General features: G+C 38.5%; 1 protein-coding gene across 1 annotated transcript; it reads left to right on the top strand.

The window, feature by feature from the left end:
- Positions 1-5,835: 5,835 nt before the first annotated feature.
- LOC142644399 (F-box/LRR-repeat protein 17-like) lies at positions 5,836-19,548 on the top strand. The gene is made up of 12 exons (XM_075819025.1): positions 5,836-5,934; positions 7,680-8,041; positions 8,532-8,633; positions 9,270-9,414; positions 9,535-9,719; positions 9,876-9,980; positions 10,475-10,572; positions 10,677-10,888; positions 10,972-11,038; positions 11,132-11,217; positions 11,894-11,992; positions 18,913-19,548. Exons 1-12 carry the CDS (start codon positions 5,836-5,838, stop codon positions 19,093-19,095), a joined length of 1,743 nt encoding a protein of 580 aa, XP_075675140.1. The 3' UTR covers positions 19,096-19,548.
- Positions 19,549-27,191: the final 7,643 nt, after the last annotated feature.

Consider the following 27,191-nt stretch of genomic DNA (forward strand, 5'->3'; position numbering starts at 1 on the left):
ATTAACTAAGTCTTAATATTCTTAAGTTGTTTTGGCAAAAAAAAATAAAAAATAAAAAATAAGGTTGTCACAAAAGAGGAGTTTATGTAAAGTTTTTTGCAAAATAAAATACTTGTTTTGTAAGGCCACCAAACTTGATAATTTGCAAATAATGGAACCACTCGCAACAATATTTGCATACTTATATTGTTCCAGCTAAAGCAATTGTGTATACTATTAGTCTTCAAAAAACACACATCTACAAGTGGTTAAACATTCATCTTGGGTAGTTTTAACTTTTCATATAATTTTACCTTTACATATTCATCTATTTTAATTTAGATTTTTTTTTCAAAAAAAAAAACTTCAATTTAGATATTTTTAAGTAAACAATGAAATAATGATTCAGGAATAATAAAAAAATAAATCTATACATATTTATCTTGTGCGGTTGTAATTTTATATATAATTTTGCGCTTATATATTCATCTGCTTTAATTTAGATGTTTCTAACTTAATAATGAAATCTATAAACAAAGTAATTAAAACAATCATATTTCTATAATTCAAAAAGTCACAATTTCTTTTTTCAAAAAAAGGCCTTTTATATTTCCTTGAAATTATTTTTAAATTATTTTTTTATTAAACCTTTGACATACCACTAACCTAACCACTTCATACATTAAAAAAATTTAAGGCTTATTATTATTTCATATATTATGGATATCTTAATTGATTGAGACCAAACTAGATAAATGACTTTCATATTTCCTTGAAAATTCAGAAGGAAAAAAAAAACCGTTTGACATACCACTAACGTAACTACATCTATAACTATTTAAGTCATCCATGGTATATATTTTTTATTGATAACCATAAAATTTACAACTAACAAGGGAACATACAAAGTAATAAAGAATAAATGAACAAAGAAAAAAAGAAATGAAATCAAACGTCAATTAATAACCATTATTTGAAAAATAAAAAAGTGGTCAAGAGGAGTAAGAAACAAAATAAAGATTGTTATACGGAGGACATTAAAAACTTTATAGTGCAATAAAATCAACAATTAAATATAATAATACAAAATTTAAACTTAAAACTAATCAAACTCTAACTAGGGAAATTATATATATATATATATATATAATCATAATCTTCATACATTAAGACTTTAAAAAATGTAATCATTAGTGCTACCTCTTATTTAATGTTTATGTTATGCAAATCATCAACCAATAAATATATGATAATGGTAAAAAATGTTATAGACAAGATTATGAAAAATATGATAAAACTTTTTTTTTTTAACTCTTTATAAAGTTTAGGGACTAAAATAATATTTTATCTAAAAAATCATTACATGCAACGCACAGATCTGCGATTAGTAAAAGCTAAAACTTAAAACTAATGCCAATGACACTCTTTAATGAACAATTCATCAGTGTGAGCCCGTTCTAATATGGCTACACTACTGACAAGAAAAATCTAAAAATTGGTTCAGTCCTCAATTTTGTACAAGTGTCTTGGTGTGAGGGGTTTGGTTACTTTCGTTGGCTCCCTGGAAGAACCTGAAAAGAAAAAGGATTAAGCTCATTAGGAGGAAAGGCCAGCTAATTAAAAGTAAAAAGGATAAATAACATTAACAAAATGAAGCATTTATCCATACAACTGCGAGCAGCCTATGTCACAAAAATCCTGGTTGCCAGTCATAATATCAAAAATTAAAAGAATAGTTCTAGTAGGCCTCTAGGATACCAATTGAATATTGGCAATCTGCTATTGTAACAGTAATTAACATTCAGAAATCTCGCTCCACCTATTCAGCCAAAAAAATCCCACTACACCTTAAAACTTGTAGGAAATGATTTCCTCCAATTGAGTCCTCATTTTCCCTCTCATGAGCAACAAGTGACATTTATTTAATTTTTAAATGTCACATGTCTTACATTTAAATAAAAATGGAAAAGAATTAAAAGGTTCAATGAGAGGAGATCTTATCCCAAAATGTATTCCCGGTTCACACATATAGGGGCAATTTGTTTTTTTTTTTTGTCATCACTCATCACTCCTCACTCAATTTTCATCACTCATCACTCATCACTTAAAATACCACAATTTCCCAAACCCCACATTTGGCACCTTAACTCAGACCATTTTTCAACTTCAAAAACAGACCCATTTTTAAAACTTAAGTCAAAAGTTTCGGCTGGGTTTCACCCCAAAAAAAAAAAAAATCAGTCTGTTTGTCAAACATTGCGGCTGGGTATGTGGGTTTAATTACGAAAATATCATCATAACTCTGTTTTCATAACTTGAAAACATCTAAATTGTGTTTTCAGTTTCCATAACTCATCACTCTTAAATCAGATAATTGAGTGATGGAAACAAATCCAAATAGAGTTTTTTTTTTTTGTGGGACGCACATATTTTGAGTTATGAGTGATGGAAACAGAGTTATGTATAGAAACAGCAAATCCAAACAGCTACATAGCTTGCTTTAATGTACCAACCTTCTTCTTAGTGGCAGCAAACTCTTTCTTTATTCCAGTTGAAAAAAAAAAAAACAAAAACAAAAACAAACAAACAAACAAAAAACAAAACAAAACAAACAAATAGGCTTTCAGAAGAAAACATATATAATTTGACTTTTTATTTATTTTTCTTAATTATAGGACAATTAGTAAATGTTCACAAAGTCAAAACAGAATATCCTTCACCTCCTTTCACAAATCACAAGCAGTACTTATTTTTTTATTTATAGGACACAAGCAGTACTTGGATATAATGCACATCGGTATTCAAATATGGAATCCAGAATGTCAAAACCAAAAACAGTGAAAATTTTGATTAAAAAAAAAACCATATGTTGTTCTATAAGGCACTTAACTAAACATCTAGAGTCAATCTTCTAAAAGTGGAAGTCAAAATTCATATTATTATACACATGCACGTCTAGATGCTAAACCCACGCCAAAAGCAGAAACTTCAAAACGAATCCTTCTCTTTTTAAGGCACGCTGCTTGGAAGTAAGAGCATCATCAGTTGTTTCATAAAAAATGTCATTTTGACAAAATAAAAGTCTAATTTATTATTTTACCAGATCATTTTACAATATCACATTCATCAAATGTTTTATCATTCAATTTTATACATTAAAATAATATAGTATATCTTCCCTGTCATCGTTATCAACATCAACAACAACAACGGCACATCCACCACTGCCACACAACAGCCACCAATAACCACTGCCACAACAACATCGATCAGCCACCATCGGCACAAACCCACATCAACCAACGCCACCTTAAAATAAAATACAACCAGAGAGATCGGCACGGCAAAAAACACAACCAAATTAAACAGACCCACATCTACCGACACAAACCCACATCCCAAATCAAACAAACCCAAAAGCAAAACCCACCACTACAGGCCGATTGAGAGAAATTCGATGGTGGGAGGTTTTGATGACGTGGTGGATGGCACAGCAAGCTCGGTGGCATGGTGGGTCGGGTTTGTGTGGTTGTGTTGGCGGACGGCAATCTGAGAGTGTAGGTCGGGTTCGTGTGGCGTGGCTTAATGCTCCGGCCTAGGTTTTGTCGGAGAGGGAGGCAATGACGTGGAGTAGAGAGAGAGAGAGAGAGAGAGAGAGAGAGAGAGAGAGAGAGAGAGAGAGAGAGAGAGAGAGAGAGAGAGCAGATACAATTCAGTAAGAGAATGAGGAGACACGAGGAAGAAAGAGGAGATGAGGAGACAAAGGAAGTGGGCCCAGCGAGAATAAAAAAGTAATATAAATTATGAAAAATGTGTACAGTGGGCTCTCAAATTTAAAAACGTACTGTAGCATGTTTCAAAAAATTGACACATATAAGACATCTAATGAGGCTCATATTTTGAAGTTTGGTGTGCCAAAAATTTAACATTTGGCACACCTACTACATATGCTCTAAGGGATTGAGGCACAGCCATCAATAGCTCCACCAGGGCACTTAACCAAACTATTCCCAACTTCAAACACTTGCCAATAAATAAATAATGTTCCACTAAAAGGAGCAAAGGTGGTGAATGGAAGTTTTTTTTTTTTTTTTTTTTTTTTTGAGCTAGAAGATAGATATTTTATTGAAGTAGAGTAAGTATAATATCATCTAGCTGGACAATACCAACAAAACAAAACAACGAATACAATATCAACAGCTACAGAAAAACAATGCAATTCAACCAACTCTTCTAAAATGCCAATAGCCCCTTCTAGGATGATTTTTGGATGATGTTGGATTCTGTCAAAGTAGAATTTATTCCTTACATTCCATATTGCCCAAGACACCATTGTCCAGCTTCTAACTCCAGCTGTGGAAGCTTCTTAACAAGCAATTTGATTAAATTGAAGAACTCATGAGCCTCATTTGAACACTTCTGAAGTTTACCCCGACACATAGCCCACACGTTTCTGGCAAAAGGACATTCCCATAGGAGGTGTCCAACAGATTCTGATGACTGGCAACAGAATTCACAATGAGTTTTAACTGACACCTTTCGCCGAGAAAGATTCTCCCTGGTCGGCAGTATAATATTGAAACAAGCATGCCATAAGAAATTTCTGACCTTTGGTGGAACATTCAAAATCCAGATTTTTATCCAGTGATGCCGATCTTGCCCAGTAGTAGAGTGCTCAATTCTGGATCGTTCCTTCATCCTTAGCACCACCCGATATGCTGATTTCACAATGAAGACATTATTAGTATTTTCAGTCCAATTCAAGTTGTCATGCTCTAAAGTTCTCAATAGATGTATAGCAAGTATTTCCATCTGAGTCCTGTGAGCAAACAAGTCAAAAAAAATTTCCCTATCCCACTGCATAGTGCTGTTATCAATCAGATCCCTGACATACATAATAGGCCGAGTATCCCCTAGAAAGATTGGCTTATGGGACAGCCATTTTTGGGTTGATACTTCAATTGTTCTCCCATCTCCTACCCTCCACCGTGAGCCTTCTTTAATGATATCCCTTGCTGCCAACAAACTCCACCACGCAAATGGAGGATTATTACCAAGGTCTACATCCATAAATGAATACATAGGGAAATACCTGGACTTGTATACTCTGTAGAACAGTGAGTGGGTGTTGTGAGTTAAATGCCACGCTTATTTAGCTAATAACACTAAATTGAACGCTTGGATATCATGAAAACCCATACCACCATTTTTCTTTGGAGTACATAACTTCTTCCAGTTAATCCAATAAATTTTCCTCTCATCTTTTGTTTTCTCCCACCAATATTTTGCCAGAGTAGAATTCATTGTGTCACATAAAGCCTTAAGAATTTTAAAAATACCCATAGAGTAGGTAGGTACGGTTTGAGCCACCATTTTTACTAGAATTTCACTTCTTGCCTTTGAGATGAATATTTCTTTTTACCCCATAACTCTTTTGGTAATTTTTTCCTGCAAGTCTCTAAATGTATTCATCTTTGATTTACCCCCAACCTTAGGAAGTCCAAGGTATTTTTCACAATCCTTCATAATTCTTCCTCCTATCAAATTCTACTCTACTCCCTTAACTTCTGGTGCAGTATTCTTGCTGAAGAAAATCAAAGTCTTCAATCTATTAATTGCTTAACCTAAAGCCCTTTCACAGCAATCTAGCAAATCAAGAAGGTATTGGCATTCTTCCACTATAGCTTGCCAAAATATGAAGCTATCATTTGCAAATAGAAGATAAGAGATATTTACCCCATTATTGCATGACATAATACCATGGAGCCTATGTGATGCTACTGCCTTTCGAATCAGAAAGGATAGGCCCTCCCCCTACATGTTCGCCACGATTGTGCACCAACTAGACTAAGGAAAATGGAAGGGGCAGGTGCTTTGAAATTCTCATTGTCATTGGTACAAAGGAATCTCTTGAGTCTAGGTCTGGAACCTTATGGTCCGTTTGAATTTATGGAAGTAAAGTAGAGTTAACCGAAAATTAGCCAACTCTATCTTTCGATTGTAGTTCGACGAGTAACTACAAGGTGATCACGATGTCAATAGAAACCGATCATAAATTCCTCATTTGGCCTCCATATTTCATCTATTGAATGGAGCTTCTTCTTCTTCTTCTTCTTCTTCTTCTTCTTCTTCTCTCTCTCTCTCTCTCTCTCTCTCTCTCTCTCTCTCTCTCTCTCTCTCTCTCTCTCTCTCTCTCTCTCTCTCTCTCTCTCTCTCACACAGAAGAATCAGAAGAAGAAGAAGAAGAATGTAATAAGGGCTAAAGCTAATAGTTTTAGAAAAAATTATAGAGTGATTAGGTGAATTACGTCACTTTTGCGTAATGGTCCATCATTCCATTGAAACTAAAAGACCTCGCTACTGAGCATTCTCAATGTGTTAGTCATTCTATAAGTACAAGTTCTTGTGGGATAAAGGGCAAGTGTCCGACTTCAAATATTTAGAAGGGAGCTTTACAAACACGTACACTTACATTAAGTTATAAGAATTTTATCAGCAGAGTTTTTAAAAAAAAAAATTTAAATAAAAACTCTCACCCAATTAAAATTACTGAACCACTTTCAAATAAATCTCCGCTTTTTCCTAGAGTAGTCTTAGTGCATAAAGGATCGGATTGGGCCTTAATTGTATAAGGCCCAAACTATATATATTCATCAATCAATGGGCTCTTAATCAACCCAAAGAAAACACACACCCACACAAATGTGCTCTATGTTCTGCCATTAATTGGGCTATGGGTTCATTCTGGCATATATACTTCTTCTTTTTTGAAGGTCGGCATATATACTAATCACGCCCTAATGTGTGCGGAAGCTTCTTTTTTTTGGTAAATTACATACTCCTTTTTTTCGATTAGAATTACATAGTCCTAAAGTCCTAAACTTTGTTGAGAATATCTTGTTTATTTCGTATTAAAAAAAATATATTCCTAAACTTTACACCTTGTGTTCTAACCTTTAATTGTGTTTTAGTCCTTGTGCCGTGTCAAAAAAAAAAATTTAATGGAAAGTGCTGTGTCAATTTAAATGAAAAAAAAAAATTTGTTGATGTATCAAATCGACTAATTAAGCATTATTGTTGATGTACCAAACCTGCAATTATTGTCGTTTTTATTATACTGTTATTCATTCATTATTATATGGGGCCCTCTAATAAATCCAATGCACCAATCCTAGAATGGTATCTTTGTGCCTTAACTTTGGTTTTGGATGGGAACAAAATATTAGTAATTGGGACTCAAGAATCACTACAAGAAACATGACTTGTTTCATCCCACTTTTTTCAAGGGTTCACTAAAAATGGTTGGAACAAACGCTAACAAACTGGCACACTAATTATACTCTGACTAATTTTATTGCAATGGTCATCAAAACCCTTGAAATAAAATTAAAAACTAAATCCCCGGGTAATTGCTGCCTCCAAATTTTACATTCTTCAACAAAATTCTAACACAACCCTTAATAAAAGATATCCAAATGTTTCAAAACCCTCGAAATAAACTCTCTCTCTCTCTCAAAAACTCAGAATTCAGAAAACCAATTTTTGAATAAAATCTTTGCTCACTCTCTTAGAAAACCCATTTTCATTTTGTTCAACCATCCTCCCTAAAAAACTCTCTCTCTCGAACTTTCAAAAGCTTTCATGGAGTCCAACAACAGCAAATACACAAAGACCATCAAATTCCTCTGCATGATTGTCAGCCCTACGCGCACCTCCGTCGCGCCCTCTCTTTCGACGACGACGTCCGCGCCGGCTTCCCCGAGCCGGAGCCTGAGGTCGAAGAAGAGGATCAGGAGGAGGACGACTTCGGTTGTCCTTCAATGGATCCGGAGCCGGGCGCGTTACCGACGAGTTGCTTGTGGGATATACTCAGGAGGTTGCCGCCGGCGGGGCTTTTGTCAGCGGCGAGAGTTTCGAAGTCGTGGAGAGAGACTTCGAAGAGGTTGTGGAAGGCGGCGGAGGAGCTCAGGCTTAGGGTTCCAGCCAGAGCTCAGGTCGGTTTCGTAGGATCAGTGTTGCAGAAATGCCCAAGGCTCGTCAGACTCTCCCTTAGAATGGAAAGGTTAGGGTTTCTGATATGAAATTCTGTCAGATCTAGGGTTTCACCGGACCGATCGGATTGTTCTAACGGACATTAAGCTTAAACAACATGAATTGCTTAAAATAATTGAACCTTAATGAATAAAATGAACTGAAAGTGCGATGTGAACTTGATCTATAAGGATCGATGTGAGAAAACGACGTCGTAGTGTTTGATCTATATAGATCGACGCGAGGAACGATGTTATACTGCTCGATCTAATAGCATTTTCAATGTGCTCTTTAATGATTCCCAAGTGTTCAATGCGTTTTTAGCTTTCTAATACTACAATGCAGTGGAAGTAAAGTAATGATGGAAAATTGAGTTTTGTTTTTTGTTTTTTTTCCTTTGAGGTTGACATATTTTTCTATAAATAAATAAGGCTTAATATGTGAATGGTCAATAAAGAATAATATTGGTACTGTGGATTTTTAATTTTCTAATATTTCTTTTGTTGTTGTTGTTGTTGCAGTGATTTGGATGCAACAATGTTAGCTTGCATTGCATTTTCATGCCCTAATCTGGAATTTATGGAGATCTTGAAATCCGATACCGCGATTAATCGGATCAATGGGTATAATTCCTGTTCTCTTTTTGTTTTTGTTTATTTTTTGGGTGAAATTATCGGGTTGTCTTGTATAATGCACAATGTGATCTACACTGCAAATCTAAAAATTAGTTTAGAAGTAACTTTATTATTATTATTGGATGGGGCTGTTATTCTCTCACATCTATTTTCATGTTTTAAATGTAGACATTACTTTTTGGCCTTTTAAAATGTGTACATCAATGCATCAATTTTGTAAAATAGTGGATGTAAAATGACTCAGAATATTTTCTCTGTTTGATATTTGGATGCAATTGTTATAGATATATTCTCCCATGTGTGTGTGCGTGTGCCCGCGCGCGTGTGTGTTATGTGCAATAGTTTACTCTATGAAGCTATTAAATTGAACTAATTTTTGTGGGTTTGGTTGCTGTGCTTTTAAATTTTCATAACAGTGTTGGATTTGTTTCTGTGCTTAGGATACCAACTGGTTAGTTACCACTTATTTTGGTTTTGTTTTACCACTTATTTTGGTTTGTGCTTAGGCCATTATTTTTGCTGCTACATGATCCATAGCATTTACCGTTTTTTTCCTCAAGCTGGCAAAACTGTTTGTATCAATTGGTTGATTGATAGAGTTGATTTTATGAATTTCAAATGCAGCGATGAATTGGGTCGTTTTGTTGCGGATAAAAGATGTCTTAAAAGCCTTAAGATGGAAGGGTGTTCTAATCTAGGGGGTTTTGTTCTTTGTTCGTCAAGCCTTTCTACACTTTGGCTTTCGGATCTTTACTCACACTCTAAGATGGTGATTTTTTTTCCCTTTTCCTTTTTATTATTGCTTGAGGTGTGATCTTTCTCTAGAATTGCAATTCAATGTTTTCTTTCTCTTCTGCATTTAAGTTAATTCCTTTGTATGTGTCCATAGGTTTTTAACTGCCCAAATCTCAAGGAGATTTCCTTAGAATTTTATCGTCAAGAAAATGATAGCACTGATCTTACTACCATGGTTGATGGTTTGGGAAGGAATTGCTTAAGGTTGCAAAACATACACATTGCATCGGTTCGTCTTTCTCATTCTGTTGTGCTTGCTCTTACTGCTGCAAATCTAAGGTTTGTCACATATCCATGATTTATGACTTTAGTGTGGTATTTAGTAATTTTTTTTGACATGTCTAGAATTCTTCAGATACTTCGCTATTTAGCAACTGAAAGTCCTATTTTGACCACTGGATAGCAATAATATAAGTTGGCTGCTTCACTGTTCAGGGGATTGCGAATGCTTTCACTTGTTCTTGGATCTGAAATCACTGATGCATCTGTTGCTGCCATTGCTTCAAGCTATCCGAACTTAGAATTGCTTGACCTGAGTGGGTATGTTTTTCCTCCCAAGTACAACTGTTTTCAACCTTCCATAAGATGGTTAATTGATTGTGTTGGTATTGTTACCAAGTTAAATACTGGCTTGTACATAATTTACAAGCACTATGAAATGAATCTGTCCTAATATTAAAGAAAATACCAGAATAGGGACTTATAAGGTAAGAATTGCATGTGGGAGCCAAAACCTTTTTTTAAAATGAGCATTGCTATATCCAATTTTGATTTTATGCTCCCATGTTGAAGGTAACCATCATGACTATGGATGCAGAGTAGCATTTTTATCTTACGAATCTCAGAACTTTCATGTTTGTGTAACACTGTAAATTGCCTTAAGTTTGCCTACTGAACAAGTTGGCTTGAACCTTCATTTGTAGGCTTTGTAATAAGAGTAGAAAATGTTAAAATATATGTAAACTTCAAGATGATTGCTTCTTCACTACTCATAATGTTTGAGATTTTTTTTAATGCTATACTTCTATTTGCAGATCAAGCATTAGTGATAGTGGCATTGGAATGATCTGCAATGTGTTCCCTGAAACACTTTCAAGACTCCTCCTTGCTCTTTGTCCTAATATTACTTCAAGTAATTACCCATTTGAGGATTTTTATCTGATTTTTAGTCTTTTGTTTGGTAATCTTTGTTTTCACACTGCCTCTGTTCATTGAAGCGTTGTCTGTAATTTTCAGGTGGCATTCAGTTTGCTACAGCTCAATTGCCACTTCTTGAGCTCATGGATTGTGGCATGACCATTTGTGATCCCAATTCCCAAAATGGAATCCCTGATGAAAGCAGTGATTGGGAATTAAGAAACACTGCAAACCCTCATATTTACCAAAAGCTGATTATCAAGCATGGTCGGCTGAAGAAACTCAGTTTGTGGGGTTGTTCTGGCTTAGATGTGAGACTCTTTAAATTAAAAAGTTACTTGTGTATTCTTGTATGGTCTTCTCTTGGGCTCTTAGTTTGTGAATTTGAATGCAGGCTTTATATTTAAACTGCCCAGAACTGAATGATCTAAATCTAAACTCTTGTAAGAATTTGCATCCAGGTATGTTATTTGATGAATCATTCTTAGATAATGATCGTAATTTTTCTTTATTATCAAACAACATATAATTGATGACCATGTTTATGTATCCAGAGAGACTGTTACTTCAGTGCTCCAAATTAGAAAGTGTGCATGCATCAGGCTGTCAAGAGTTGTTGATAGGGGCCATTGAAAGTCAGGTAAGATAGAATCCAAAAACAGCTTTGTGTACAAGCTGTGTTTAATAATCAGAAAACTGAATCTTGGAAATAGATCCATCTAAATTGCATGATCAACATGATTGCAGCATTGTACTGTGTTAGTGCTAAATTCTCTGATATTTAAATGTTAGGAATCATTGATTCATTTACTATCTAAGTTGGTAGGCAACTATAGTAAGAATCGACTAATAGCAAGCAAAGTTAACTCCTACACATGGTTGAAGTGCACAGCAAGCTGAATTTTAATTTCATTTTTACAATAAGTTTTGTAAATTCTAAGAATGAATAATGGTTCTTTTTTGGGGATATGATCATTCTTGCTGCATTCACCTTATGTTAGGCATAAATTCTGATTCTCAAGGCACAGTTTTGTTGCAATCAGGACCCAGAAAACCTTATTTCTGCGATTACAATCTCTTTTTTATTTATTTTTATAATCTTATATACTATTGAGACAAAACATTTACAAGATACAACTCTTGGTAGATTAAACCTCAGATTCTCGTCCTAACTTTTGTCTTAATTAATCTTTGAAATCCTGTTGTAGATTAAAACCATAGCATAAACTTTTATCCACGATTTAAGGAAATTGAATTTGATTTCAGCAAAGATAAAATTGTTCTTATACTTGTGTTGTTCCCTTGCATGCTTGCAGGTCAGTAATGATTCCCCTGCTGTGGAAAGTGTATTACCATGTAAACGTTTAGCTGATGGCTCCAAAAGGGTTCGGGTTCCACATTTTCTAAGTGCTCAGGTAAAGCTGAAAATAACTTGTTTAACTGCGAACATTGTTTGAATCTCTGGATTACTGACATCAAATTGGTTATGGGAAAATCCCACAGCATGCTATTGTTTAAAAAACAATAGAGATAAATTCTATACTATAGTTTATGTTCCAAATTAGTTCTTCAGTTACCTGATTGGGTGTTGGTGTTAATTATTGTAGGACAAGATGTGTTAGTAACCACATCTTATTGTTGAGAAATGCTGAAATTATTGAAGTGGATTGAAAAAAAAAAATGTATTTTTCAAAATTTTGTAACTTCAATTTGATATTTAAGCTTTGGTTCCTAATAGTTGCAATTGGGTGACATTTTTCTTTTGATATCTATTTGCACTAATATGCTTCTTCAATATGGTAGTTTCAACATGAATATATATATATATATATATATATATATATATATATATATATATATATATATATATATATATTGTGCATGATTGTGGTCTTTTTTTTAAATAAAATAAAATCTTATTTTGAGGGTCAAGAGACCCCTTAAAATAACTTTATTTATCAAGGGCTGTAAATATAAATCTTTTAAACCTTGGTAAAAGGTTATTTAAGGGTCTCTTGACCCTCAAAATAAGATTAGAGCACTTGTTTTGAGGGTCATGAAGGCTCTCAAAATTTTCTTTTCGACGGTATATGTTTCAAAGGTTATCAAGGGTCTATTGGACTCTTAAAATAACTTCTTTCAAGGTTTTTTAATACTTTTTTTAGGGGTTTTGACCCTTGAAAAAAGTCTGATTTGTTGTAGTGAATGGGCCGGCAATTAATGGCCTTGATATTGTAGGTCAGCCCAATAAATTCTAAGAGATTGTAGTTCTGGGCTTCATTTTAGCCATTAAAGCCCATTGGTATCATAGGATTTACATGAAGGGTTTGTAAAGTCTAAACTTGAGTCCAGTGTACTGATCCTAACACAACATGATTCTAAATCGTATCCAGTTTACTTGACACGATTTGAATACGTATCCAAAACTAAACATGTGTTCAAATTGTGTTGAGTCGAGTGTACTAATGCATTAGACCTAACCCGTGTCTAAGGTTGTATAATCTTTCCTTTTTTTTTGAAAAGAAGAATGGAACCACTTTATTAATCTATGAAAAATTATGGTGTTACATCAAGATTTATGGAACCACTTTATTGAACCTTGTTGTGCAATAAAAGAATCAAGATTTTCATATGTACCAAAAAAGAAAAGAGTATTAAAGTAAAGATATTTCCTACTTAGTTTATGTAATCTTTACTTTAATACTCTTTTCTTTTTTGGTACATATGAAAATCTTGATTCTTTTATTGCACAACAAGGTTCAATCTTAGGGTTTTTTTTTTTTTTTTTAAATTACAAGAAGAAATTTTATGAATTAAATCAATTGACACACATGGCGAAACAAATTTTAAGGTTATTAAAGTTGTATGAATAATATCGAAACCAATGAATTTGTGTTGTAATCATATAACATAGTACTATCCAATACAAAAAGAGTTGAGTCCTAAAAATTGTGGTTTATCTATTTTATTTTTATTCATTCTAACTAAATAATCTATGAATAAACTCTGACTACGCTTACGTTTTGCCTTCAGCTTCCCTACACTTTTATGATGTTGTAATCTTTAGGCAAGTTTGATTCTTTGAGCATTGCTGCTTCACTACTTGTTGTATGATTGAACTTCCTTCCCATTTCATCTCTACTTCATAATGCTAACTGCTAAGGTTAGGCGCATCATTCTAAAACAATTTCTCATTCTCTTCCTTCTGGCCATATTTGTATGTTCCAATAGGGGATACAAAAAAAAACTTAGAAATTTAAAAGTTTATGGAACCGTTTTGAGATTTGACAAGCATGGAGGATAAACAGGTAATGTAATCCAAAAAATGATTTATAAAAAAAATAAAAATAAAAAAGTTACTAAGTGGTATAAATTGATGAAAGTTATATCATATATAACTTGAACCCATACTTTTTTTAATAAATAAGTGGAGCAAGCACCAATTTTCTCTTTTTTCAACCATTCAATTTACATGAAGATAAAATTCAATTTTGAGTGTTTGATATCGTATAATTAACACATGTAAATGTTCTATCCATGATATATTTGAGAACTTTAAGATATCATCGACAAACAATATTTGTCGACATAACAAAACAGTAATAGTATATGTATTGATGATGCGAAGAAAATCAGTAGGCTAGATGCTTCGGACTTGAAAGGACTACTTGCTCTTTCGATGACCTGAAAAAGAAAGAAAAGAAATCAAAGGTGACCGGGGTCGCCGGTCAAGAACCCTCTGATGACAAAGTTAGTTTTCTTTCTATATTTTTGGAGTTCCAACTTTTTGGGAATAGTAAAATCGTACATTTGTTTTGTCTGAATGAATGTTTATATAGTGTCCTAAGAACAGTTATCAAACTTGTAACCTCTCCTGAATTTGAGGAGGTGTGAGGGTTCAGAGATAACTTCCACAACTGCTTGGGAGTTACATATTTCTCACCTAACTATTGTTGAAAGTTATGCGTGTAATAAGGAGTTGTTCTACATGCTCAGGAATTTTTCTAAGTGTCCAAGGTTCGTCCAAGGGTCCTCGTCCTGAGGGCTTCCAGCCGAGCGTACCTCGCATCCTGGAGAGGTCCTTCCTTTATGGACGACCCTTTCCATGGACGAGGTTCATGACGACCTGGGACGACATGGCGGGGTTCTTGTGAAACTTGACCACATAAAACCTCATCCAAACTTCTCCCTGTATGGACGACCTTCATGGACGAGGTTCTGACAACCTTCGATTGTTTGGTCTTGCCCTAGACGACCTCCATGGACGATTATTTGGAGTTTATCCCCCATCAGTTGCCCCCTTGTCTATAGGTTGTCTACAGCCCAATTCTCGGTGTTGTTTAATGGGACCCCGGCTGATTTTTTTGGGAGTTCGAGGGGGTTGAGACAAGGGGACCCGCTGTCGCCCATGTTGTTTTTGGTTTTGATGGAGGTTCTCAGTAAGATGCTGCAAAGAGCTGAAGGGGCTGGTTTAATTCGAGGTTTTAGGGCTCACGGTAGACGAGGGGGAGGGGTTTGTGTATCGCATCTATTGTTTGCGGATGACACGATTCTGTTTTGCGATGCTGATGAGGAGCAGATTCTTTATATTCGGATGCTTCTTCTTTGTTTTCAGGCAGTGACAGGTCTTAAGGTTAATGTGCTGAAAAGTGAGATGGGTCCTATTGGGGAGGTTCCTAATATCCATGTCTTAGCAGAGCTTTTGGGATGCCGGATTGGATCTTTGCCTATGACCTATCTTGGTATGCCTTTGGGGGCGTCCTTCAAGTCCCCTACTGTTTGGAATCCTATCTTGGAGAATTTTGAGCGTAAGTTGGCCGGTTGGAAGAAGTTGTATTTGTCAAAAGGTGGAAGACTAACGTTGCTTAAAAGCACTTTGTCTAGTCTTCCCACTTATTATCTGTCGCTTTTTACCATCCCTACGCATGTGGCCAATAAAATTGAGAGGTTGCAAAGGGATTTCTTGTGGGGGGAATCCAAGCTTCATTTGGTGGGGTGGGATAAGGTGTGTGCACCTTTGAAAAATGGTGGGTTAGGGGTAAGGAAATTAACTACCTTTAATAAAGCTTTACTAGGGAAGTGGTTATGGAGGTTTGGGATTGAGGAGACAAGGCTTTGGAGAAGAGTCATAGCCCTTAAGTTTGGGGAAGATTGGGGGGGATGGAAGTCCAAGCTAGGTAGAGGGGCGCATGGGTGTGGCTTGTGGAGAAGTATCCGAATGGGATGGGAGGATTTCAGCAAGAATACTTTCTTTGAGGTAGGGGTGGGGGATAGAGTGAAGCTTTGGACTGACCATTGGTGTGGGGAGTCTCCTCTTCAGTTGTCTTTTCCGAGCGTGTATGGGATTGCATCCAATAAAGAGGCATCGGTGGCCTCTTCTCTTGAACGGTTGGGGATTGAGGAGCGGAGAAGCTGGAATGTTCGTTTTATTCGGAGTCCTAATGATTGGGAGATGCGTGAAGTGGATGATTTTCTACAAACATTGGGCTCCAATCTTCCTCACACCGAAAATGTAGATCGTATGCGATGGAAGTTGACAAAGAACGGGGTCTTTGATATTCGTTCGTTTTACAATAAGTTGAGAAGCTCTGCGCCTATTATCTTCCCTTGGAAAGGGGTTTGGAAGGTTAAGGCTCCTAGGCGTGTCTCTTTCTTTGTGTGGACTGCTGTTTGGGATAGGATCCTTACAGGGGATAATTTGAGGGGAAGAGGGTTGGATTTTGTCGATTGGTGTATCATGTGCCGCTGTAATGGGGAGACGGCGGATCATTTGTTATTACATTGTGGAAAGGCTTCTAGACTGTGGAGTTTGGTTCTTAGATCTTTTGGGTTTTCCTGGGTCTTGCCTAGATCGATTGCGGATACTCTATTCAGTTGGTGGAATTGGCTTGGAAAGCATTCGTCTAGCATTTGGAATTTAGCTCCTTTATGCTTGATGTGGTGTCTCTGGAAGGAACGCAATAGGAGGACGTTTGAGGACATGGAAAGTTCAGACGACCAGCTTTTGGCTTCTCTTAGTGGCACTCTGTTTGATTGGTCTAGGGCTTGGGGACTCACCTCTAGTGAATCTCTCCCTACGTTTCTTAGTTCTCTTATGTGTTCTTAGTTTTTTCTCCTCTTTTTTCTTTTTCTTTTTCTCTTCCCTGTGTACTTATCTCTCTGCCTTATGTCTTTTGCATAAGGTAGTGTTTTTTTGAATGCACATATTTTTACCTATCAAAAAAAAAAAGCATGTAAAACGATGTCATTTTTGGACGTGTGTCTTTATGTTAGCTGTATGTGTGCCACGTGTCGTAGCTTCATTGGCAACTTGTCATGTCGATTTAATTTCTCAAGGGAAATGCTAGGTGGCGTGTCTTGATTGGTCACGTAATTCGAGACACCATTTTTCAACGCCTTTAAATAGTGGATTTTCTCTCAAACCCTCTGCACTTTTTCAAATTTTCTTTTTTGACATCCTCGTCGTAGTGCCTCGTCAAGAAGTTTCCTGCGTCCGTAGTTCCCTTTCATTTAGACTCAGGTATTTTCTACATCCTCGTCCTCGGGTTTTAAGCTTTCTAAAAAAATGTCTATAGAGCTTTCCTCGTCTAGCAATAGCGTTGACAGAGCTATAGACGAGTATCATGACCCTAGTAGTTTTAGTGGGTCTAGTGATAGTAGTAATGGTGATAGCCATAGCAGTAGTGAGGGAAACACCACGGACGAGTATACGTCAGGTGTTCCTGGGATTCCCTTAAAGGAATTTCAGGAAAGCCTTAGGACGAGGACTGAGTCTGGGTCTAGGGCTGGCACTAGTGCCCCCTCGTCTTCTACTCAAGACGAGGAAGAAATGGTCTATAGTTGTGCTGTTAGGGTTGCCTCCAAGACAAACGAGAGAAAGTTAGGCCTCCTTAAGTCTTGGTACCAAATCCCTGAAACTTTAAATCCTAGAGTACCTATGCATGATGAGTGGTGTTGTCAGCCCCGTTTTGGTGTTGGCATTTATGAGGCTTACCTCTTGGGGGGTTTGAGGTTGCCCCTCAATGCCTTTGCCAAGGAGTTGCTTTCTAGGTTAAGCTTAGGTATTTGTCAGTTCAACCCCAATGCATGGAGGCTAATAGTCGCTATGCAAGTTTTATGGAGGGAGGTGTTTGAGGGGGATCGTCCTCTTACTGTGGGCGAGTTCCTCTACTGTTATAAGCCCTCTGAGATTAACCAATCCCTTGGCTTTTACCAGCTTACAGCCAGAGGGAGAGATTATAGGCTGATTAAATCCTTAGTCACCTCAAATAGGAAATGGAAGACGAAGTTCTTCTTCGTCTCTGGCTTTTGGGCTAGACGCCCTATTAAGGTTGACAGGGATTCATTCCCTCCCTACACAGGAGAATTAGGAAACCTTCGTCCTGAAGGTATGTCTGGCTGTCCCTTCAACTTTTGTTACACTTCGTATTGTAGTCGTCTAATCACCCTCCTCTTTTTTGTAGGTGCCAGACGACCTCATTTAAGCAAGTTTTACCTTGGACGAGTTCAGAAAGCTCGTCTACACCCTGAAAGGGACTTCCACTCCTTAGTCACCTTCCAACGCCTCGCTACTTGGGGACTTGGTCCTGCGCCTACTCCTGAAGCCACAGCCCACGAGCGTACAGTCCGTAGACATAAGTTTTTATTTTTAAATGATTTCTTGTCATTTCTAAGGGTGATTCTAACGAATTTCTCTGCAGGAATGGCCACCATGAAGGAGAATAAAGGGAAGGAGATAATGGACGAGAATGTAGGGCCAGAGGTTTAGCCTCAACCTCGTCCTGCCCTCGAGGAGTCTCAGCCTTGTCCTGTCCTTGAGGAGTCTCAGCAGTCTCATCTTGGGAGTTGATTTGGGGAATCTTCTAAGCAGACGTAAGGAAAAGAGGGCCAAACATAGGTCGTCCAAGGCTAAAAAGGCTCAAACCCAGGACGATCAATTCCACCCTTTCCTTGTCCCCAAGAGTCCCATCCAAATTTCAGATGTTGATTCTGAACCGAAGGATTCTCCGTCCGTGCAGATCTCGTCCAAAGCTGACCCTCCTCCCTCGTCTCAGCCTTCTCAACAAGCCCCTCAAAACCTTCTTTCCAGCGAGGGCTTGGCTTGGGAAAGTTTTGAGAAGGTTATGACGGACGAAGACGTGATGGTGTGCTATGACATGTATCTAAAGGATTTTGAGCGTTCTGGCGTTCATGACCTTTTTAAGGTATGCCCCCTTCTTTCTTTCTTTTTTATATGTATATATGCCTCGTCTTGCCAGTTTCGTATATATGCCCATTATAATGAAAATTTTAATTTGTGTAGGCTATGTCTAAGTTTATTACCACGTACAGGCAGGCAACTGAATTGGATAAGACGAGGATTCTGCTGGAGAAGACAATCCAAAAGGGAAAGGACGAGTCTACAAGGTGGGCTGAAGTAGCTGCCAAGGCTAAGGAGGATGCGAAGAAGCTAAGGAGCAACGTCGAGGAGTTGAGGATAGACGTCAAAGAGAAGGACGCTCGTCTTGAACTCCTCTAGAAGAAGAACAACGAGCTTAGCACCCTTCTTGCCAAGGCTAAGGGAGACGCGGTTGCAGAGTTTCAGGCGTCCAAACAATTCACTAATCTATTGGACACCAACTACGCAACTGGGTTTGAGAATTTCAGGATGGAGGCAGTGGAGAACTTTCCTGAAATTGACTTCAGCCACATTAAACTTAACCTTGGTGGAGCTACTTCAAATTCCCTCCTCCAGACGAGCTCAGAAGACGCTAATATTGAGGATGATGCCTCTACAAAGCCAGCTCAGGACGATCCCAATGCTGATGCTCCTCCTTGAAGACAAGATTTTTTTATTAATCATTCAAAGTGTTTGTTTTTGTTTCTTTATTTTGGTCCACTGTTTTTAGGACATTTTTAAGATGTATTTGAATACAATTTTCTCGTCCAGAGTTTTCTAGACGAGTTTATTAACAATTACCTTTTTAAGGCTTACTTTGTAAGGGTTTTTGGGCGATGGTCGTCTACCATTGTTTTAGACTTTGATAAATGCATACTTTTATCCAGTATTGGATTTTATTGTTTAGACTAGTTTATGCTATACTTTCATCATTAGATGTTATTGGCTTTTAAGTAGTGAGCATTCTAAGTGTTGTATGGTCGTCCATTCATTTTTCTTATGGACGACCCACATATGCATGGACGTCTTTGTTAGCCATAAATTTTTTTTTAAGTATGACTCGTCTAAAAAATGGCAATGATGATCATGCGTCCTTTTCCTCGTCCTTGGGTTAGGCAGTTGGCGTTCATCTTTCGTCCAGACGTTTGCAGTGTTTACCTCGTCCTAGAGCATATGGGCGTCTTGGTCATATGTTCGACCATGGACAAGCTTCACCGTATGCCCTTTTCTCGTCCGTTGACTTTCAGACGAGCATGCCTTAGCATATTTTCCTTTACTTTATCCTCGTCTCGAGGGAAGCTTATGAACGTTACATCCCTGCGTCCAGAGATTTTCATTCACCTTAGGCTTTTGCCCCTCTTGTGGGTATTATTATGGAAATTAGATATGCATTAAATACATTAGAAATACAAACCATATTATTATATGAACATTGTCCATAAATATGGCACACGCTTATAAGCTAGTGCCTTATTGAAATACTTAAGAAAATACATAACCTCGTCTTTCATAAACTGGTCTATAGACATTGCAAAAGTTTAAGAACTAGTGCACTTTTTATTCTTAATACACACCATAGTAGTAATAAAAACACGACAGTAAATATAAGTGAACACGTAGATTATAGTTGTAACTTCATCCATATCCGCAACCTCGTCACTGCTTTCCCTCGTCCTCGCTCATTACTGATAGTGCCTCCTCAGGTGCTCCACGTTCCATGGATGCTCTAACTTTCGTTCGTCCAGAGCTTTCAGGTAGTAAGACCCCTACCTTTTGCAGTTGATTACCCTATAGGGTCCTTCTCAATTAGGTCCCAATTTTTCATGAGCTAGGTTCCTGGTTGCCAAGGAAACTCTTCTAAGAACGAGGTCCCCGAAATTGAAACGCCTGGGCTTTACCATGGCATCATGCTGCCTAGCCATAAGATTCTTGTATCTTGTTGTCCTTTGCTCCACATCCATTTTTACCTCGTCAATGAGATTGAGGTCAAGATGAAGTTGTTCCTCATTTTCTCTCTCCTGATACTCCATTACTCGATGGCTAGCCATATGAACTTCTGCCGGTATGACGGCTTCACTTCCATAGGCTAGCTTGAAGGGGGTTTCTCCTATTGGAGTTCTTGCAGTCGTCCTGTAGGCCTAAAGAACACCTAGTAACTCGTCTGGCCATATCCCTTTTGCCCCCTCGAGCCGAGTCTTGATGATTTTCAGTAGGGATCGGTTCGCTACTTCTGCTTGTCCATTCGCCTGTGGATGGGAGGGTGAGGAGTAGTGATTCTTGATTCTAAAATGTTCGCAAAAGTCCCTGAAGGGTGCGTTATCAAACTGACGTCTGTTATCTGATACTAGTACCCTGGGTACTCCGAACCTACATAAAATATTCTTCCAAATAAAATTTTTGACATTTTGTTGAGTGATTTTTGCAAGAGGTTCGCCCTCTACCCACTTGATAAAGTAATCAATCCCTACTACCAAAAACTTCATTTGTCTAGTTCCCACCAGGAAAGGACCTAGGATATCTAGTCCTCACAGTGCAAAGGGCCATGGGGCCATCATTGGGGTCTAGTACTCTGACGGCTGTCTAGAAATATTGCTATAGCGCTGACACTGGTCACACACCTTGACATAGGCCTTAGCATCTGCTTGCATTGTAGGCCAATAGTAGCCTGCACGGACGACCTTATGGATAGGCGATCTCGCTCTTGAATGATTCCCATATGCTCCTTCATGAACTTCCCTCAAAACATAGTTTGACTCGTCCAGAACCAAGCACCTTAGGTAAGGTTGGGAAAAACTTCGCTTGTACAACACTTCGTTTATGAAGACGTATTTGGCTGCCCTGACCCTCAACTTCCTAGCTTCGTCCTTGTCTTCTGGAAGCCTTCCATCTTTAAGATAGATTACTATTGGACTCATCCAATTTTGTCCCCCTCATATCTACTGTATGTCCAGAAGGTCTATGCTTGGCATATATTGGACTTTGTCGTATTCGTTCGTAACTCCTCCTGCCGAAGCTACTTTTGCCAAGGCATCTGCTTCCATATTTTCATTCCTGGGGAGTTGAACAAAACTTACCTCTGAAAACTTTTGTGCAAGTCGTTTCACTTTGCTAAGGTATTTCTTCATCCGATCTTCCTTGGCATCACACATTCCATTTACTTGGTTGATGACTAACTGAGAATCTCCTTTGATTATTATCAACTCCGCCCTTAAGGACTTAGCCAATTCCAGTCCTTTGAGTAGAGCTTCGTACTCAGCCTCGTTATTGGTGGTTGGGTACTGTAGACGGGCCGCGTACTCCAACTTATCACCCTCTGGGGACTTAAGTATGACTCCAATCCCCCCTGTATATAATGTGGACGATCTGTCTACATTGATAACCCACCTTTCAACTCTCTCGTCTTTGTCAAGCTCGTCCTAGTTGGGGGTGAACTCTGCAATGAAATCTACTAATGCCTGCGCCTTTATCGCGCTCCTTGGAAGGTATTTGACGTCAAACTCGCTAAGTTCCACAGCCCACTGTATTAATCGTCTAGCGGCTTCCAACTTGTTCATTGCCTTCTTTATGGGATGATCTGTTAGGACGTTGATAATATGAGCTTGGAACTAATACCTCAGCTTCCTGGAAGCCGTAACCATGGCTAAAGCTAGCTTCTCCACCATCGGGTATCGTCCTTCCGCTCCTCTCATCGCATGACTTGTGTAATAAATTGGTATCTGGATTCTCCCTTCTTCTCTGACCAACGCCGAGCTTACTGCGTGTGGGGACACCGCCAAATACAAATACAGTTCTTCTCTAGGTACAGACGGACTTAGCAATGGCGCTGTCATAAGGTATGTCTTCAAGTCTTGGAATGCCTTTTGACACTCGTCCGTCCACTCAAATGCCTTCTTGAGGACTTTAAAGAATGGCAAACACTTGTTATTAGCTTTCGACACAAACCTGTTAAGGGCGGCAACTTGTCCGGTAAGAGACTGGACTTCCTTGATATTTTTCAGTGGTTCCATATTCAGTATCGCCTGAATTTTGTCCGAATTTGCTTCAATTCCTCTGTGCGAAACCATGAACCCTAAAAACTTCCTCGACGAAACTCCGAAAGCACACTTGCTTGGATTTAATTTCATGTTATATTGCAGAAGTGTACCAAAAGTCTCTTGAAGGTCATCCAGATGATTTCCCTTGTCCAAGCTCTTTACCAGCATATCATCTACATAAACCTCCACATTTTGCCTGATTTGAGGACGGAACATGTGGTTAACCAGTCTTTGGTAAGTCACCTCTGCGTTTTTCAAATCGAAGGGCATTACTTTGTAGTAAAACAACCCTTGGCTTGTAATGAATGAGGTATTTTCTTGATCCGTCTCGTCCATCTTTATCTGGTTGTAGCCTGAGAAGGCGTCCTTGAAGCTCAGCAACCTGTGACCTGCCGTCGAGTCCACCAACTGGTCAATGCATGGTAATGGGTAACTATCCTTGGGGAAAGTTTTGTTTAAGTCAGTAAAGTCCACGCACATCCGCACTTTCCGTTGGCTTTCTTTACCATGACTACGTTCGCCAACTAATCTGGATAATAAACTTCTCGGATGAACTCCGCAGTAATTAACTTCTGGACTTCTTCTTTGATGGCATTGTCTCGCTCAGGAGCAAAAACCCTCTTCTTCTAACGCACTGGCTTGGAATAGGGACACACGTTCAGGCTGTGAGTAATAACACTTGGATCAATACCAGGCATGTCTTCATGACTCCATGCAAAGACATCAAGGCTTTTCTTCAAAAACTGGACCAAAGCATGCTTTGCCTCTTCTTCCATGCTCGCCCCAATTCTAGTGAACTTCTCAAGCCTGCTCTCGTCCAAAGGGACGTCTTCTAACACCTCAGTGGGTTCTGCTGGGGATACGCTCCGACCACCACTGGTAATGTGATGGTGCCCACAGGCTGCACCTTCATTCCTCCAAATCCCACTAGTGGTGAATTCACCGGTCGGAGTTGATCTCGTCCCAACCTCATTTGCTGGAAGGCGGGGTAATACAGAATGTCTACTGAACTGCCATTGTCTACCAGCACCCTCCTGGTCATGTAATTAGCATGAGTAGGGTGATGACTATCGCGTCATCGTGTGGGTGGTGAAGTCGTCCTGTGTCCTCGTCTGTGAACGTAATGGCCTGCTCATCTGCTTCCCTCGTCCTGGGAGGTCGTCCAGACAGCTGGACGTTCTGCACCACCTCCAGGTTTGTCTTCCTCGACTTGGATGACTGCGCTATCGAGGTTCCTCCGATAATTACTCTTATCCTCCTAGTGGGGGTCGTGATGAATCTTCCACCTTAGCCTTCAGTTTCTCGTCTCTCTGGTCTCGTCCAAGGAAATTCTTCAACTTTCCTTGTCTAATAAGATTTTCTATCTGCTATTTCAAATCAAAGCACTCGTCCGTTTCATGCCTGTGGTCTCTGTGAAAGCGGCAATACTTGTTCCTATTGCGCTTGTTAATATCTCCTTTTATCTTATCCGGCCACTTCAAGGACGAATCATCCTTGATCTGCATAAAAACCTGCTCTAGTGGCATACTCAGGGGTGTGTATTGTTGATTTCTCGCTGAGGAACTTGCCTTCTTACCATCCTTGTCTTTTCTCTTGTCTACCCGAGCCTTCTTTGGACGAGGGCCCTGATCTGAGTAACATTGGTGGCTTGCTTCCGAGCGCTCTGCTCTCTTTCTCTTCTTGGCTATGATAGCGTCCTCAGCATTCATGAAATTCTGGGCCAAATGGAAGAGTTCGACCATAGTTTGTGGTTCTTGCTCGTAGAGCTTATGGATGAACAAGTCAGAATTGACCCTATTATGGAAAGCGGCCAATAACAACTTGTCATCCATTTCATCCACCGTCTAAGGCTTCCTTATTAAACTGGGTAATGAAGGACCGTAAACTCTCATTTTCCCCTTACTCTATAGTTAGCAAACTAGAAGAGGAACGCTTATGGCATTGTCCTCCAATGAAATTATTGACAAACAACTTCCTTAACTCTTCAAATGATCCCACTGAGTTTGGGCGTATTTTGCTGAACCACACCCGCGCTGGTCCCTTAAGTGTGGTAGGGAAAGCTCTGCACATAATCTCATTCGGGACCCCTTGAAGGTGCATGGTCGTCTTGAAAGTAGCAATGTGGTCACATGGGTCACGATTTCCATCATACGAATCCAAGGAAGGCATTTTGAATTTCGGAGGTAAGGGGTGACTGTTGATGGAAGCCGTGAAAGGGGAGTCCGTTCGGTGAACTAAATCATCCACTGGGTTCGACCGCCTCATGTTCTCCCTCATCTCATCCATGGCTTTTCTCATTTGGTCCATCTCCCTTTCCAAGTGTGACACTCTTCTTGAAGCAATACCCTTTGTCTGATTTTCGAACTTAACATTTTCTCCTCGACCTTCCTAACTTTGGGCTCGTCCTTCCGCGTGCTCATCATGGCGCTGCCTCCTTAAATTGATCTCCCTGTTCAACTCTTGATTCTGACAGGTCAATTCCGCCATAGCAGCAGCCATGGACTGTATATGTTAAACAGAAGGTGGTTGCATGACAAGTGCTGATTGACGATCGCGGAGGGGGTTACTTGAAGCATCCCTACTCTCCTGGTGGCCTGGGTTGGTAGCCCTTGATCTTGTTCGAACCATTCAGCATTTTGTCTGGGAAAGGCTAATCGTTAAAAACAGAACTCGAACGAAAAGAAAACTCCCTGTTTCCCACAGACGGCACCAACTGATGATGCGAAGAAAATCAATAGGCTGGATGCTTCGGACTTGAAAGGACTACTTGCTCTCTCGATGGCCTGAAAAAGAAAGAAAAGAAATCAAAGGTGACCAGGGTCGCCGGCCAAGAACCCTCCGATGACAAAGTTAGTTTTCTTTCTATATTTTTGGAGTTCCAACTTTTTGGGAAAAGTAAAATCGTACCTTTGTTTTGTCTGAATGAACGTTTATATAGTGTCCTAAGAACAGTTATCAAACTTGTAACCTCTCTTGGATTTGAGGAGGTGTGAGGGTTCAGAGATAACTTCCACAACTGCTTAGGAGTTGCATATTTCTCACATAACTGTTGTTGGAAGTTATGCGTGTAATAAGGAGTTGTTCTACACGCTCAGGAATTTTCCTAAGTGTCCAGGGTTCGTCCAAGGGTCCTCGTCCTAAGGGCTTCCAGTCGAGCGTACCTCGCATCCTAGGGAGGTCCTTCCTTTATGGACGACCCTTTCCATGGACGAGGTTCACGACGACTTGGGACGACATGGCGGGGTTCTTGTGAAACTTGACCATACAAAACCTCATCCAAACTTCTCCCTGTATGGACGACCTTCATGGATGAGGTTCTGACAGCCTTCGATTGTTTGGTCTTGCCCTGGACGACCTTCATGGACGATTATTTGGTGTTTATCCCCCATCATATATCATTTCATCAATGCAAACAAAAATACATATTGCAAAAAAATATCCCACTATGCAAAAGGATATCCCACTGTGCAAAATCAAAACATTGATTCCAATATGCAAAAAGACATCCCACAATATTCCACTATTAGAAGATTCAAAGCATCAAAGACACTTATAATATTTTAAATACCAAGTTATGTATATTATTCATTTTTTTCTTTTTTCGCCCGGTTAAGTATATTGAAATTACTCTACCTCTTTCAGTCAAAAAAAAAAAAAAGTATATTGAAATTGCTAAGACGTTTTTCTTTCTTTTTTTTTTTTTTTTTTTATAGGAAAAAATAAAAAACCATCTTTACTAAAGTGGAAGTCTACTGCTAAAACTTTTTTTTTTTAATCTCAAAAAAATTGTTACTAATCTCAGGAGTGCTCATTGTGGCCCAAATGGAAATATGGATCGCTATTAAGTGTTGATAATCTCTTCGGCTGCTCATAAAGGCCCAAAATACAGACAAATTGTTTGTGCACACACAATTTTGAAATAGATTGGGCCTGGGTTCAAATTTCAACTGATTGCTATCTTTTGCCTGTGGGCCTTTACCACTACAATTTTGGTCTGGTGCGATTTCGATCATCACTTCAGAATAAGAAGTTGGGTTTGTGTTTCTTGGACTTCAAAGTCATAAAAGCGTGCACATATTTACACTTAAAGGCCTATTCCGTTGATACGATTTTTTTTTGTTGTTGAATATTTAAGATTTTAGTAAGTTTAAATTCCTAATTGTTTCTGAAAAATTAGATATTAGTGTTTGGTAAGAAACTAGTTTTAGAAATCCTGAAAGTTTTTTTTTTTTAAAATGAAATCCTGAGAGCTTAGTACAAATTTAATGGGGAAAACAAGTTAAACAACTCACAGGGCCATTATGTTAGGTGAGACATGATAAGAAATGTTAAATAATTTTAGGCCTAAATGGTTACAAGTAGAAAGTAAAGTTAAGGATGCTACAAATTTCACTATATAAGTCTTACAAATTAATTTATATA

This window comes from Castanea sativa, chromosome 7 (assembly GCF_040712315.1).
Source record: "Castanea sativa cultivar Marrone di Chiusa Pesio chromosome 7, ASM4071231v1".
Taxonomy (NCBI): domain Eukaryota; kingdom Viridiplantae; phylum Streptophyta; class Magnoliopsida; order Fagales; family Fagaceae; genus Castanea; species Castanea sativa.

Excerpts from the sequence above, each read along its gene's own strand:
- LOC142644399 (XM_075819025.1), top strand. The coding sequence starts at position 5,836 with ATGGAAGGGGCAGGTGCTTTGAAATTCTCATTGTCATTGGTACAAAGG. Across the intron at positions 8,042-8,531 it reads CTCTCCCTTAGAATGGAAAG|TGATTTGGATGCAACAATGT; the intron begins GTTAGGGTTTCT and ends TTGTTGTTGCAG. Across the intron at positions 11,218-11,893 it reads TAGGGGCCATTGAAAGTCAG|GTCAGTAATGATTCCCCTGC; the intron begins GTAAGATAGAAT and ends GCATGCTTGCAG.